Raw genomic sequence first — 17,330 nt, 5'->3', positions numbered from 1 at the left:
GGTTGTGTCACTGATATTTTGTCTTACAGAATAATTAATTGCAGGCGTTTTATACCATCTTGGAAACTTTAGAGTTCAAACCACTTGAAAGCCTTGTACTGCAAATCTCCCAACTACAAAACAGGGCAGAACCATTGTTTTCTGAAATGAGGCATCCTGAAACACTGTAATGCTAGTCTGCGGGGGAAATTTGGGGCAGGAACATAAAACTCAGAAGTTCTCTCAGTTTCTGTACTGCTTCATTCAGATGGCTTTCTATTCTTCATCCAGGCGAAAGCGACGGAACTTCAGCAAGCAGGCGACAGAAATTTTGAACGAATATTTCTACTCACACCTTAGCAACCCTTACCCTAGCGAAGAGGCCAAAGAAGAACTGGCAAAGAAATGTAGCATTACAGTATCACAGGTAAAGTATAAGAGTTTATTACTATATTGTTCATACACATTGCCCTGTATTTGTTTAAGGAAATTGTGGTAGCTTGGAAATGAAAGTATTTTACTAGTAGGACAGCAAAGATAGTGCATGCTTCAGAAATGTTCAGCCTTTTTTGTGTGTGTGTTAACTGCAAATGCAGATTTTTCCACTATAGCACGAGTATAGTGAACTCTATTTAAGGCTTCTCTTGCTGTTTATCTTATCAGAATGGTATTTAAATGTACCTCCAGTCACAAATACATAATTAACTTTATCCATGTACCTTGACAAAAGAAGAGTGGAGTTAGCAATGAAAAGAGTCTATGGGGCCAAGTGTTATGCTTAATGTTAAGCCTGTTTTACAAAATCAACAGAAAAGAAAATGCTTTCCCTTCAGACTTTTTAGTAGGGGACAGAACTCACAGTTCACATTCACAGTTAACTTTGCTTCATCTCTCCAGTTTGTGCCACAGTATTGATCAAAGGAACAAAAACAGTACTTAGATCAAGCTAAGTTACACAGGATAACAGTAGCATATTAGCATAATGTCGAAGCAGTTCCTTTCAGTGTTTGTAGGTTAACAGTGATGACAGACTTTCCTTTGGGACAGAATTCTCCTTCTGCATGTTCTCCAGGATATGACAACTAACAACCTCCTTCCTGATGTCAGAATGCCCCTCCTGATGTCTGCAGTTACAGTTCTCTATCCCATTGTTTCAACTAAGACTCCTCTAGTCCACTCCACAGGAATTTGGAATCTTCCCTTTCCTCTACTAATACTCCTAGTGTGCAACTCAAGGCAGGTTGCTCCCAATTGGTTACCTAGGAGACCTGCCTCCCTCTCAGCTTGTCTTTATGAAGGGAGTGCAATGTATTTCCCGTCAGTAACCTCTCTCCTAGAAAGACCATCCCAGTTGTTCTGTACCCAGCAAAAATATCCCTAGTTGTCATCCAGGAGCAGTCGCCATGTAGAATAGATGCATACATACATACATAATTATGTTGAAACTTAGATCACTATCTTGAATTTATGCCAAAATCACCTGTCATTCATCCCGCTACATCTGTTTTTTTTTTCTCTGTGCCATTTGACTGTTCAGTTTACTTTTCCAAGTTTGTTTTATGAATCTACAAAGTTCATATTGTACTAATTTATCTTTAATGTGCTTTCTTAATGACATTATATGCTGTTTTAGCAGTATACTGCAATATGGCCATCTGATATTTGGATCTATGTCAAATAAACGAATGCTTGAAATGTCGATCATTATATGGACGAGACCATATGAATGACATTTCAAGTTTTCGAAGGTTGACTTTAATGGCGCCATACGGTGCAGAATGGGAGAATTTCCCTTTTCTGGACTGAAGTGCAGTTGCGGAGTTGGTATAATTAAGTAGGGGGTGTGGGGGTGCAGGGGGGCTTGCCCCCCCTGCTTGCACTGTTAAGCTATGTTTTTTTTTTTTTTTAATTATATATTCGAACTTTCAAATATCGACCATATGGTCTTGAACATATGGTATTCAACATTTTGGAAGTTCAAATATATAACATAGACCCTGATATTTAATATTTGTTTATTTATAGTCTAATAAAAGTATAAGAGGCAAGCTTTTTAAGGAAAACAAAACAACATTTATAGTTTGATTGCTGAAATGTATAAGAACCAGAATTATTTTTTATGAGAACCCTTCATAACAGTTTAAATACTATTGCTGTATTGATTGCAGATAGAGACATCAGATTGCTGAGGTAATACCTTCTCTACATTTTGTCTTCCCCAAGTATGTTTAAGTATTTCTCTGCTTCTGACTCCTGTGCTAAAATGTGTAATATCAGTTTTAGTGTGAATCTTGCTTGGCAAGAAGATATCTAAATTAGTCTGAAATACTGTATGTGCCAAATTAAAAAGTGCTGGTGTAGATGGTGAGAACAACTAAAAATCGGGTTAAGAACTTGACATCTCTAGAAAAGTTAGACTGACAGTACTCAGCCTCTGTTATTGTTTTAAAACTTTTAACATTGTTATTAGCTTACATTCAATAAAAGAAAACAAAGGTTAGCTAATCTGATTTAAAACAGCTTTATAATGTATATATAGGCATTATATAAAATAATTTGCCAAATCCTTGTTGTATGCATTGAACTTTATCCCCATGTGGATGGACTGCAGTGGTCTTGTATGATGGTTAATCTGAAACTTGTTTGGCTTCTTTACTTATGAAAAAAATCCAAAGTCTGCATCATGTTTTCCTAACCTTTTTTCTTATATTTCACATTACTGACTCAGTTTTATAGTATCATAAAGAAAAACTGAGTACAGCAAAAGTAGCTTAATTAAAATATTAAGGCCTGTTGAAGACAGTTAAGAATCGTATAATTTGCAGTTCAAACGAATCTGGCTTACCAACATTTTGCCTCATTATATATTTAAGGGAACAACGCCTGAGGAAAATTTGTTAACAATTAATAAAGTCAGTAGTAGTGCTGACATCATTAGCTGAATAACCTCTAAAGCAACCCTTGTAGTGTAACTGTGACCTGGTTTAAGATTACACTTACAGGTTTCCTAAGAAGTTGTCAGCCCAGATTAGCCCATTAATTAATGAATCAACCAAATTAATCAGTCAGTTAATCAATCACTAAGTCATTCAATACTGGTGTCTAAAGTATGCTGACATTACATACCAACCATGACTGGAATGTTTTGTATTTACTTTTGAACACTTAGAATTAAACAAACAAAAAAGAAATAATATTAACTATAAAAAAAGGAAAGATACTGACAGTGATATGTTTTCAGATTTGCCAATAAAAGAATGTGGTACACTAGCAAAGTTTTCTTTTATACAAAGGCAATGCTTTATAAAATAATTTTTGGTGATCTTTTACTGCTTTTGTGTGAACATTTTTAAAAGTTATGCTTTTCCAAACTTTTAATGTCCAGAGCTCATGCTTAAATGCTTTATCCCATATCCCATACATTGGCCCCCTCAAATTGTCTATGGTATATTCCCAGTTATTCTTACTAGGGGTAATATATAATTATCAACCATGGGATGGGATGGGTAAGGCCAGTCTATAACCAAATGGGATAGGTTATTTTGAGCACAAAAAAGGAAACTGGCTAGGCTTTAAATGGTCAACAAGGGCAGCTAGCCTAGTACTTACCTATGAATCTAAGAACTTATGTACACCATAGGAGTTACTGCTGTGATATAATTTCTTATCCATAAGAACTAGCACAGGTGGACATCTACCTTCTGGTGGGACTTCCTAAACTCTCAGATGTCCTCAGCATGGAGGTAGTCTCCTCCCTTAGTTCTTTTTTGATGAAAGTAGCAGTTGGTCATAAGTCCTTCTGTTTGCTGATCATTTTCAGGCATATCCTATTAGTTCATAAGATCACCACAAGTCTTGAGTAATAACTGTGCTTGTAGAATACAAATTCCACCAAAAGGCTGCCATAGAAGCACATACTGGAGATAGGGATGTAATTCTGTAAGCTGCAAGCTGTACCTCTGTATCAAACTTGACTTGTTCAGCCTAACTGTGGGGTGCTGGTGACCCCAGATAGAGGAGTCCATAAGTGAAAGCAACATTGAAGTGATGGGAGTGAGTCTGGTTTCATGTAGATGTGTGATGATATAGCGTCACAAGACAGAAGCACAGAAACCAACCATTGGGGAACAAGGCATTACAGTAAACTTTCTCCCCTATCTCAATTGAGAAAATTATGATATAAATAAGCAGCTGGATCAAGGAAGATGGATAAAGCAACTATGTTTTACTATAAGTCTACGAGGGGGAGGGGTTGACATAATGGTTAAGGTTTTTAGCTCAGAGATACAAGGGACAGAGTTTGATTCTGACCTCTGGTTGCTGCCTAGGCTTGTAACAGTCCACAGACTGACAGCCTAGTATTACCTATAAGTTTAAAATTACCACATGCAATTTAAAAACAAACTTCAATAAACTAACAACAATAAAAAAACAAAATGTGGAATGGACACTCCCCAATGAAGAGCAATGCACATCAACACATTTGAATGTAATAAAACTACAGACTGAGCTCTTTTGTCTTACAAACATGAAGACTTCATCAGAATTACAGTCTGCTATTAAAAACATTTAAATACAAACAATTCATCCAATCAAATTTGAATTAGAAGAATAAATTATGATGTCACTTAACTACCAAATGCAGTTTCTTAAAGAACCAGACGTGAAACATGTAGTTGAACCAATGACTTATTTAGACATACTTTGGATTGTCCAAAATACAAAAAATTCCTGTTCTTCATTATAGACATGATAACTGTGATAAACCTTTAGTGGGGACTTAGACACAAAACTTGAGTTCAAAGAACTAACTTGGCAACTCAGACTTAATGCAGTTGATGCTCCAGGCATTAATGATGCAGTTTCTCTTTCTAGCATTTTAAAGATGAAAGCAAGTTTAGTGTGATTTTTTTTTTACTTCATTCTCAACACATTTTTCAGTGTACAACTGTGCATGTGATTGATTTTAGCTATATTTCATTATTTAGTCAGTGTAACACAAGTAGATATTTCTGGTCTGGTTCTTTAAGAAATTGCACTTGGTAGTTGAGTGACATCATAATTTATTCTTCTAATTCAAATTTAATTGGATGAATTGTTTGTATTTAAATGTTTTTTTTAATGGCAGACTGTAATTCTGATGAAGTCTTCATGTTTGTAAGATAAAAGAGCTCAGTCTGTGGTTTTATTACATTAAAATTTGTTGAAGTGCATTTTTTTTTCTAAATAACATTAGCAGGCAGAAAAATGCATCATCTGCCAAACTGCAAAAAACAGACCCTGGCACATTTGAATGCTGTGCATTTTCTTAATGGAAAGTGTAAGCTTCTAATGAGAAAGATTTTTTTTTTTTTTGTTAATAGCAATGTCAGTGATTTGGCATGAAGTTGGATAATTATAAGGTTATGGGGTTCTGGCATCGGGGTTGCATTCCAGTTCTCTAGAGCTGCTTGTAGAGGTGATGTTTAAGGTGTTGTAGTGATACATCTGAGCTGCATTCCTTTTTGATGACATGTTAAAGCTGATAATTCTGTCTCACTGATATTAAGGTGGATATTGAGAGATGGTGGTCCTGTAACACTGTTAAAAGAAGTATAGAAAATTTCTATTGTTGAAGAAAGACTTAAATCTAATAGCATTTGTTTCTGATCTTGATATCCAAAAACATCAAAAACTACTTAATTTAGCATTCCTGTACTAAGAGACTGAAATAAATAATTAAATGAAACTGAAGATTTCTCAACAGTTTTATATAAATTATAGCAGTTGTTTTATTTCTTCCTTTTTTCTGCTAGCTGTGAATTTTGAAGTAGAATCTTAAATTAGCAATAATGATATTGTTCTTTGATAACCTCTGTCATCCTGAAATTTTACCCTTATTTTTTATGTAAACTTGTGTATAGCTCTGGCTAGATTGTAAAATATATTGCTCAGTAATCTTAAAAAAAATCAGACTCTCCAAATATGTCATGTGCATTCTTCCATATTTACCCTGAGAACAGAAAGTTCAAAATAACTAGACAATTTGTTCTGAAGAGTGAACATGTCTAGTATTTATCTGGATTCTTATCCCACAAATGTGTATCTCTTATCCAGGAAAAAGAAAACGAATCGCATTAAACTGTACAAGTTATTTACTGTGCGTTATTATGTGTTTTGGAGATATGATGCGCTATCACTAAACACTGCTTTAATTTAAGTGAACCGAACTCTCTCAGGCATTTGGATCCCAAGCGGTTGTCTGAAGAAGCAAACCAAGCTGGATTATGCTGTTAAAGATCATTACAGGTTTGGCAAGATAGGGCTGAGAGAAGACCATCTGGGAGTCGCACTGTCCTCAAGAACGTCCTGCTAGATGGTTGCTAAGCTTTCGAGATATAAAGGTTCAGAATGGCCGTGGCTGACAGAACAGTTCTTACTCATTTACTAGCGGAGTCTATGACTGCAGCAATCTGGAGGAATGCTGCCAATTTCTGAACACAGATCCTTGATGTTCTGCAGACTTGTAGCCATATAAAAGATTAATGTGGAAACTATATATTAAAAATTCCTTCTTCACTTCTACATGGAAAGTTTTAATGTAGGGTTGTTTGTCTTCCCCATTTCAGAGTTCATTAAAGCTGCTTTAAGTGTACTTTCTAGCTAGGGAGGTACACTTGTTTTTTACATTTTGTACTGCTGCGATAGTGCTACATCTTGAGACTTCTGTGTCATAAGGAGTGATGTCTAGGCCAACTTCCAGAGCTCTTTACATTTTCTTACTTGGGTAGGCACCCTTCTACCCAGATGTCAGGACACTGGTGCCGTAAGAAAAATGTCTGTGTGCAACATCTTTAGTTTGTTGTTTTTTTCTTACAGCACATCATGAAAGTAAGATTGTAGTTCATGCAAGTACTAACTATTGGGAGTCTGTCAATTCACTTCACTTTTCAGACTATGCATGTATGTATACATATCCACTGAGGAACACTGTTGTGTTATTACTTTGCTTAATTACTATGTACTGGCTTTAGGATACCAGTTATTACTATACTTGGTGCAGGTTGCTAGTTACTGGTCATGAGATTAGATTTCAGTGTCTAAAATGATTAAGTACATTGTTTGTAACCAACATTCTAGATCAAAACTTTCCCGGTCCATGTTTATTTTGTTTGGACACAGAAAATGATGTTACCTCTTGTCCCTACTGGGTGAGTTAAATGATAAGGCCATCAAACAAAGTGACAACTCTCTATGACTGCTTAAATCAGAAATAGCTACATACTTTTTCTACTGCTGTCATGTTGTGTCTCGGATTATCCACACATGTTCTGCCTAAAAAAACAGAATGGGAAGTACCCATCCAAGAAGGGACAACAGGGTCCTGACTGCATACCAGCTGATTCCCAGGGTCTGTCTAGGCTCAAGGGCACTGGATCTGTGAGGTTACTTTGCAGCCCAGTCCTAGATGCCTAGTTGGGCCAAGGCCTCTTGAAATGGCCTTCCAGAGACAGCTACAGTATGAGAAGAAAACATGTCCTCTCAAGTCAAAGTTCTCCAGATGTATGTCAGCTTTGATATCTCTCCATGAGTGTGTGGATCTGCTACGTATATCCTTATAACTGAAGGCAAGGGAAGTGTACTCTTTGCTCTTTTACATGAGGATGTCAGCAGTTCCCATATTGAATTCATCAGTACCCGTCCACAACCGGAATCTTCAAAGACAGCTACCACCCATAGGAGCAGACTGAAAACACTGCCATCTTGCCTCAGCCACTGCTGGATGGGCCTCCCACCACCACCAGCCAAGTTCCTTCCCAGGACCAATTAATACTGATGGATGACTTCAAGTTTTTTCTTACAAACTTGCAGCCTTTCACAGATCAACCATCAGTGTAAGGGGTCCCCAACAGACTTTTAGGCAGATAAACTGGTTTATGCTGACTAGGTGCCTTCCCTCCTTTCTTACTTGGCTGACTAAGGTTATCATATCCTCTGCCTCCCCATCAGAGGATTACACATTGACAGACAACCTCAAGAGAGTGAATAATGTGAGACGATTCCTTAAAATAGAGAAGCTAATGACTACTTGGATGCCCAAAAATGATGCAGAGAACTTTTGGGACTGGAAGAGCCTAAACCCTTAGCTGTTCCTCCAGTTATTGAAGCTTTGAAGGATGCATTCACCAGTGCATCTTCAGAGTGGGTTCCCATCCCCTGCTCCCTTGAATTCTATTTCTACATTGTCATTGACTGCTGTAAGTATTTGTACAAGAAATCAATTACTGGTCCACCTATGATGTCCACAGAAAACAAGGGATCCCCTGGGGCTGCAACCAAAAACCTAATCTGTGATGATGGAGAAAAGAAGGATACTTGACATATTAAGGAGTAAAGCTGAGTCATCTGGGGTGCAGTCAGTGCTTTTATCCAGCTACACTATGGAATCAGCAGTGCTTGGAGAGGGAACTTTGAGTTTTGTCTGTTTTGGGCTGTTTTCTTTGTGTGTATTTGCCACCTGGGCACCAAGCATTCTGGCTTCCAGTAGACCCATGATACTCCCAAGGACAAGAAAGAACTACAGAGAGCATGGATGGCCATCCCCTTAATATCACGTGTGTCCCAATCCCTAGATGGGAGTTCATTCACCCAGCTGAAAGGGGAAAGGTAAAAAGTTCTGGAAGTTAAGCCAGATGCTGGGCCTTCTCTGGCAGAAATCCTAAGAGTCAGCATTACTGCAGCAAAGAAAAGACCCAAACATCTAAAGTTATGGTTAATTCCTGTACAACTAAACTTTCTTCTCCTAGTTAAGTATTTTTCTGACTAGATTGTGAAGTAACTATCTACGAAGTTTAAGCTAATAAATGTTTCATATTCAGTAAAAGAGTCTTTTGCATGTTTCTCTTGCTAGTTTACATCACTGGGTGTATAGATGGTTAACAAATTACTTTTTGTTGTTGTTGTTGTGTCTTTCGGCTTTTCCCGGTTAGGGGTCGCCACAGCGGAACTCTGGTCCGCTAATGATTGGCAGTAGATTTTTTCGTGCTGGCTTGCCAGGCCTAATGTGCAACCATCAAAGAAGGAATGCTCATTTACACATGTCGTCACACAGAAGACGCTCTAACTTAGAATCGAATGGGCAACGTCTAACTGTGAGGTGACAGCGCTACCGCAGCACCACCACCGCAGTTCAGATGGTTAACAAATTACTAATTATGTTAAAATATACAGTCATTTTCTTAGTGATGCAGTTTATAATTGTATTAAGCTGATGGTTAGATATTTTTATGTCACAAACCAATGTTGAACAGACCAGAGAAGTGCTATCTCTTAAACTGACCTGCAAGACAAAAACATTTGAAGTATAAAATGTAGAATGTTTTTGGTAGAACAAATAATTGTAGACATGGTACTGGTTTGTACATCACTGCATGTGAAAAGCGTGAAACCATGTGTTTCAGTGACAGCCTTTGATGATTTTTTGAAGCCTGAAGTTCAGAAGATATTTAAGAGACTTGCAGAACAGGAAGCAGCCCAGATCTTGAATACATATCCAGCTGGAGAAATAATGTCATACATGGAAAGTCAAAGCACTTAATAATGAAGGACACACAGCATTGGTGCAACAGTAAGAACTGAGATTTGTAAAACTATCCCCATTCTTAATATATATTTTACACCCTCAAATAAAAATATGCAGTGTAAAACCAAATGAATTCAACTAAAGTGAGCCAAAAGTAACAGACGTATGTGCAGTTTATCATGTCAAATAGTTGAATTTTCTGTACTTTTTCCTTTCTTATGTAGCTCTAGTTTTAGAAGTGTATTGCTTACTTTCTCATGTTATGCTGTTTTACTCTGGAATATTTTTTTTATTTTGTGTGTGTTCTAGAAGTCCTTCCCTTGATCTGTAGTCTCTTTTAATGTACATATTTAATGGCATGTTGTACTTGTAAGCATTATATGCTACATTTAGGTATCCTGCTTTGCTATGTTAAATATCTTCTGTAGTAATTGTGGAGTTTGTAGTTATTTAACTCATCTTGTATTCATGACTCTTATATCTGGTATTTGTTGCATACTTTTATATTTCCACATCTCTACATAATGGGCCTTACTCCAAAAGACCTGCTCTCAGTTTAAGTGTCCACTTACACTGACAGCAAGACTTTTGGAATATGGCCCATGATTGTCTTTTTCATTTTGCTAGTAGCCTGTGTTGTAGCTGAAACAACCCTGTGCTGAAAAACCCAAACAATTTTGATACATCTTTGTCATGCTGGAGTAATCTGGTTGGGGGGTGGCTCATGAGAGGTAGCACCACTGGAATCTAGAGGAATAGAAAGGTTTTTAATATAATTTTGTGATATATATATATATATGGTTCTATCAGGTAGAACCATATATATATATATACAGAGAGAGGTGTGTGTGTGTGTGTGTGTGTGTGTGTGTGTGTGTGTGTGTGTGTGTGAGTGAGTGAGTGTGTAAGCACGTGTCTTTAGACTCACCAAAGCAATTAAATTCAATGCCACTGAAATGAAAATTACAACATTGCTGTTGTCCAATATAAAAACATTTTTTGGGAGAATAATCAATATTATGAAATTTTTTGAGTCACACTGGATAACATCATCGAGACACTGGTTTCCATGTAGACTTGAACCAAATAATTGCCATTAGCTGGCTGGAAATAAACTATACAATTTATTTTGTGCACATGGTGTCTGCAAGTATTATAGTTTTTGACTTTTGGAAGTGAGCCTCATACTTGGTTGACACTGGTAGTGGTCATTTATGTATCGTAAGACAGGTTTAGTCACTACTGTTAGCATGTGATAAAAATTATCAGTAGTCTTCACTACGGCAAATAAGGAAAGTTAACAGTTACCACAGAACATCATGCATTATTTGTCTTATTTCCTATCCTAGTGAAGACAACTATAAATCTTGATGTTAAAGTGATTAAAAATGTAACTGAGTTTCTGTAAAACTGTTATTAATGTTATGTAGGATAAACTTTCAACCACTGGTGAAATGCTGCACAGTTAAAGAAATTATGTCACTAGTCTATAAAATTGGAGGTTAGTGTAACCCTTATTTATTACTAGTGCAAAGAATCTTAGATTATAAATTAGGAATATTTTGTGTAAGTGCATGTCATGATCTAGAAATGTAGCCAATAAAACGTATTTTCCTTATCAATGTTTATCTTTCTGTGTGCCAAGAAGATATAGCTATGGCTGTTTCACTGTTTGACCGTAACCCCTAAGTGTAACTGCAGAATAACAGACTGCTGAGGAATGACAGAGCTGTTCAAAGAATTGCCATAGAAGGATCCAGATGGTTAAATGTTTTCTGATAATGTATTGCCTCTTATTAAACATTACAATTAGCATGATAGATTTGCAGAGAAACAGTGCTGCAGAAATGTAATGCAATAAATTGTCCATCATTGATGGAAAAGAAAGAGAAAATCCATTACTTCACTAGGCTAATGTGGTTTACTGTTTGCTAAATATTAGAGAGTTCAAGAAAAATGTTTAATTAAATTTTCAGTTTGAGAGTGTGCAAGTCTTTGTATATGTAAATGCATACATATTTATTTGTTACAGTCGCCAGTTTTTCTTTCTTCCCACAGAAAATGAGCATGGAACACTGATATTTTTCTTGGAGAACATGTCAGACAAATACACTGCATACTTGTGCTGTCATTTCAAGTTGAGTGGTACATAAACATCCAAATCTTGTCATCTTGTTTTTTGTGTTTAGTACTTAACTATCTGGACTGAAAACACTGGTGATATACTAAGTAGCAGTACAAATGAACATAGTTTCATATATGTTACTTCTGCATTTGTATCAGAATGTTATGGGTTTACACATACAAGGCTTGGTTTTGCAGCCGGTATAGAAGCAATAGGGCAGTTTTAGGATGCATTGTGTTTTTGTAGGATCTGTTGTTTAAAGAAAACAGCAACTGAAACTCTTAAGCTCATTGATTAGTCATTCTCATGTAGACATTTCAGATCCTGAAGCATGCCTTGGAAGACTGCAGGCTACCTCTGCTGTTCTCAGTTGGCAAATAGTCTATCTTAACAAGACAGTGTCTGGTGTGTTGTGCTCTTAACAGCTATTGTTTCTCTGGGCACTGCTTCAGCTTAGTAATTTTTCTTTAAGGGTTTTGAAATTTAAAGTAAGTAAAAGACACTGCTTATAAAGACACCAAACAGCTGATAAAAAAATGGAAACTTTGTCAGCATATTCAGAAAGGGAACACTGTTTCTGTAGACAATAGCAAAGCTAGAAACAAAAAAGCTAAATGTTAGCATAGTAATATATTTAAGATACTTGTATTCCTAGTAACATTAAGGGATTGGTGGTTTCCTTTAACATTTTTCTTTTTGTAGCTTCTATATTTTTGTCTACTCTGGATTTAATTTTTCTATCAGTTTTTTTTAAGACACCTCTCCTTGTGTGTTTATATCCATACTTCTGTAGCAAATATTCTTTATGTTATGTTCCAAGACAACTGATACTCCTAAAATGGATAAATTGTACCCTGATCTCTACTGTATAGACTGATGAAAAACAAACTAATGTTTCCTTCTTTGCTGTTACATTCTTGTGCCATTTCCAGCAGTTCATTGTTAGTTAAAATTTCTGGTAATTAGTGCTTGCTGCCCTCTATGAATCGGTAACGTAATTGTGCTTTTTAATTCTGTGAATGCTGATAATTTGTAGTCGAGACACAACTGTCCATTTATATTACCCTGTGATATCACGAACATTTGAAGACTGCTACATTAAAATTATCTGGTAGCTATATTTGTCAAATTCAGATTCATATCTATGTTGTTTATGGCTATTTCACAAAGGGCAGTTGATCAATAATTATATTGATTGAACAAGAGACAGATTAATTATATGTTTGATTCAACTTGTATGTTAAAATAAACTCCAGTAACTGTATTTGAAATATAATTTCATGTTATTATTCCGTGAAAGTAAATAACTATTCAAATGTAGCTGTTTGTTAAAGATTCATAATTAACGATCTCCAGAATAGCTATCAGAGCCTATTTTTAGCTTATTGTCTAAGTGGAGTCTTTAATTAATATACAATTTAGAAAATACAAAAATAAAATAAAGGAAAAAGAATTCAAACACATTTCAAAGTTATCATTGTTACCAATGGCATATTCACATCCTTTCTCAAATCTCTGAGGCAGACATAATGCTGAACTTTTGGGTATTAGCAGCTACTGCTGAAGAAAAACAGATGCATGCATTTTATAAATACTAAGTGAGATATGTATTTGATTATTTTTTTATCTGAGTAGTGCTTTACAGTACAGAAGGAGATCAGAATGTCCTGTGGTATGCTTTGTGTTGAAAAATCATTGCAGCATATTTAGTTACTTATCCTGATGTGGTATACAGGTTAAACATAAAGTATGATTGCTGGTCCTTTTGTTGCTTCCAATTAAACCCTGCTTGTTAGTTTAACCTCTAGGTAATCCCATCAAACAACTGATGTCAAGGCAACACTGCCCATAGTGGCTTCAGATGAGTGGCCATTAATTTTAATTGCCTTGATATTAAAGATTAAAGAAGTACTGGGACTTGCAGAATGGAAACAATCTGATGTCAAGCAAATCCACTCCCTGAAGCTTCCTTAGGCTGCTGCAGATATTAAAATTTTACTGTGAGAATTAAATAAACCTTTATTAGGTATGTCTGAGCCTTGATTGGTACAGAAGTCTGCATAATCATGCAATTCATACAATATCCATAGGTGATACTGCTGATGTACAGGGATCCTTCAATTATGAAGCAGTTAATAAACCAGTAATCGAATTTTTCTACAATTATTATGCTGTAGGTTTCATTAATCTATGATTGCTTTGGTGACTGACAAGGTAATATTAAGTGCAATATAGATAATACTGCAGGGAATACTCCCCCCCCCTCAGAAAAAAGTGGCAGCTTTTCTATTGTTGCATGCTAATTCTCATTGTTTTATGGCAAATGTGCTGCATATCACATGTTGTGAAGCAAGTCCAGCAAAGTCAGAAAAATACATGTCTGAGCTATTAACAAAGTAAGGAAGCCTTTAACATTTAGTCACATTTTCACAAAATTAGCGTACTTTGTATATTCTCTGACTGATATTTAGACTGTAATTGCACCTTATTAAAATCTACACATGCTGGTATTTCATAGCAGAATATCAGTTTGTGTTACAACAGTTAAGTAATATATTTCCTAGCATCTGCAGTAAGTAAATTAAATGTTTTCCTGTTTAGTCTTTGGTATGAATTTCTTATTAGCACCACACAGTCTCATACTCGTGAAGAGGTTTCATACTGTTTAAAGTAAATATAGTACTGTTTGCCTCTACAGTAAATGAAAGCTTAAGCAATGCAAAAGATTAATACAATTCAGTTGGAATCTTGCATATATGTGTTTTTAGTAGCAGCGAATCTGGAACACAGCACATGTTCTACTGGTTGTGACAAATACTAGAATGCATTTTAAAAATGACCTCCTATACAGCTCAAATTAAATTGCTAAAGTTCTTTATCTTTATGTTGTTGCTGTAAGATCATTGTAATCCATTGCAGGTCATGACCTTTGGATGGGTTAATGTTTAGGGCTTAAGAAGCCATCTTGGCATGAGTACAGTATCTTCAAAGAGAGAACACAAAGCAACGTTTCATCCATTATTGATTTATACCATTCCTTTCATTCTCATTTGAGCGAACATGATTCAAACTGTAATGCTGCCAAGGTTGTTCCAGACACCAGACAAAGAACAATAACATTTTCAAGCTTCCTTTCCTTCCTATTACTTATTCTAAAATTATCTTTTATCATGTTAACTCGCTTCCTAACCTTTGCAGTGTATAGCAGTCACAGATACTTCATTTCATACAGTATGTCTGCTAATAAAATCACATCGGTGCACTTGATGTGTCTTGTCATAGAAAAGTAACCCCTTATGTATCAGTTTTGCCAAGAGACAGCCTAAACCAAGTCATGCTGAAATTCATAATAATGCACAAATGATCCTTGATTATTGCTTAATTAGTCTACAAACTCAACGGATATCATTTTGAAGGGTGGGAATTCACTACTTGATGGACCCAAGCATGACATCTTGGAGTGATCACACTGCTCAGTGCACAGAGATATAGGATGCCTCATGCATTTCTTTTTGTGCTTACAGGTATCCAACTGGTTTGGCAACAAGAGAATCAGGTACAAGAAAAACATCGGGAAATTTCAAGAAGAAGCAAATCTTTATGCTGCCAAAACTGCTGTAAATGCAGCTCATGCAGTAGCAGTAGCTGTGCAAAACAATCAGACAAACTCTCCTACCACGCCTAACTCGGGTGAGTTTAGTTATTGTTTCACCATATGTAAAAACAGAAGAAATAGTTATAGTAAGAATTAGAACTCTTTTATGTCACTCTGGTAATCATTTTTCTTGTTGTGTGAATAATTTCAGTATCTCAATGTGTTTTACTTGTTTAGATTATCTAGATGAAAATGGAGGTCATAGGGTTGAATCCTGTTAGTGACATTGTTCCATGTATGATTTTGAAAGATAGTCAGCCTTCTTTAGGTGTAGTTTGTCTGCCTGTACATCTGGAGATCATAAGTACTGCTCTAACAGAAATATCTTAGCTTTTCTTGGTAGTGACTTAAATATGAGTCCTACACTTCTTATTGGAAAACATTTTCAGCATAAATAGTTTCCCTTTTTTCATATGTCTGCTTTTAATGTGCATATGTCATATTAGTTGTGAAATAGTTAGTGCAGAAAAGTCTCTTGTGACTGCAAGGTCTGACCACTGCTTAATTATTGTAAAGAAAGTTACTGTGTAATGTGTTCAGCATTTTCTGAATTGTAAATCTATGAACAACATTTTCAAAATGGGTTTATTTCCTTGCATTAAGATTTACACACGCACATATTATGACATATATATATATATATATATATATATATATATGTGTGTGTATGTGTGCATGTTTACAAATATATCTTCAGAAATTTTCATCTGTCTCTGTTAATTGTTTCTTTATTCTTCTTTTACTTCTGTCTTATGTTATTTATCTGTTTTGAGTGTCTGTCGGAATGCATTTGTAGCTCTCTGTTATTCAGCTACTCAACTCTTTCCTTTCTAGGTTCTTCTGGTTCTTTTAACCTCCCAAATTCTGGGGATATGTTCATGAACATGCAGAGTCTGAATGGGGATTCTTACCAGGGGTCCCAAGTCGGAGCCAATGTGCAATCACAGGTAGGAGAAATGCCCAAGTTAGGGCCTTTCTAGCAGGATAGGACTAGGGCCAAAGTGGCAAACTTAACTTTGGTCTTAACCATATAAATACCCTGTAATATAGTGTAAACCTCACACTGCACAGTTGTAACTGTTACTTGTAAAATAACTGAAATATCATATTGAATAAATTGTGATTTTGTTTCTGTTCGTTTGATTTTTAATACTTTGTGAATGCATTCGGCTCTGGCTTGAGCTCATGGAATGGGATTGCATAGACTGAGCACAAACATAAATCTTTGTGGACTTGCATGTTTCTTTCCAAGTTGTTTCTGTTTACATTGCATGTGTAGTGTCTGATGGTTAATTTTAAACTCTAGTCTTAGCTGACTGAAATGGGTATTCCTGATTATTGCACACATCTAACTGAAACAACTATTCCTGATTGCTAAATGCATCACTTTGTTCTAAGAGTGTAAGGTATTAACAGTAAATGACAAATGCAAACTTGATGCAGATATCTTGGAAAGAACTAGTCATAAGGTGCGGTATTGTTAATAACATCACTGACATTTGAAATCATACAAACATGAAATATATTTTAATGTTGGGGTATGCTGATCAAATTAAACACATGGCTTTGTTAAATACCTACAAAATTGCAAACTAAAAGTGAAAACTATGCACAAAATGAAATTATATGAGCATGCTTTTCTTTTGTTGCTACAGGTGGATACCCTCCGTCATGTTATCAATCAGACGGGCGGATACAGTGACGGCCTGGGAGGTAATTCACTGTACAGTCCACATACTTTGAATGTGAGTAGTTATGAGGATTCTGAGTTAGAGCTGCTTTGCACGACTTAACTGCTTTATTTGGTTTATTTTGAGGTGTTTAGTGAAAAACAAAATCCTTATCTATGCCTTGAAGTACTCTTCTGCATCATTTGATGTTTTTTCTTTTTCTTTCTTTCCATATGGTTTTAAAGCATAGCATTAGAGTGTAGGCATATTTTGGGCGATTTTGGGTTGCTTGTTTGGCATTACCATTATTCACTGCTTCACAGTGTTGTTTCTTGTCTA

General features: G+C 35.9%; 1 protein-coding gene across 12 annotated transcripts in view; it reads left to right on the top strand.

The window, feature by feature from the left end:
• Nucleotides 1–17,330, top strand: part of PBX3 (PBX homeobox 3) — a 472,198-nt gene that overhangs the window by 399,938 nt on the left and 54,930 nt on the right. For 6 of the 12 annotated variants that reach the window (XM_044058204.1, XM_044058209.1, XM_044058208.1 and 3 more), the window contains 4 exons: nt 271–406; nt 15,191–15,356; nt 16,156–16,268; nt 16,977–17,066. In XM_044058204.1, the coding sequence (XP_043914139.1) occupies nt 271–406; nt 15,191–15,356; nt 16,156–16,268; nt 16,977–17,066 (505 nt within the window). The remainder of the gene's footprint in view (nt 1–270; nt 407–15,190; nt 15,357–16,155; nt 16,269–16,976; nt 17,067–17,330) is intronic. The other 6 variants (XM_044058207.1, XM_044058206.1, XM_044058211.1 and 3 more) reach the window with 3 other exon arrangements.

Source organism: Protopterus annectens, chromosome 16.part0 (genome assembly GCF_019279795.1).
Source record: "Protopterus annectens isolate FY-2018-M chromosome 16.part0, PAN1.0, whole genome shotgun sequence".
NCBI classification, from domain to species: Eukaryota; Metazoa; Chordata; order Ceratodontiformes; family Protopteridae; genus Protopterus; species Protopterus annectens.
The sequence above is the reverse complement of the archived record's forward strand: the minus strand, read 5'-3'. Positions and strand labels throughout refer to the sequence as shown.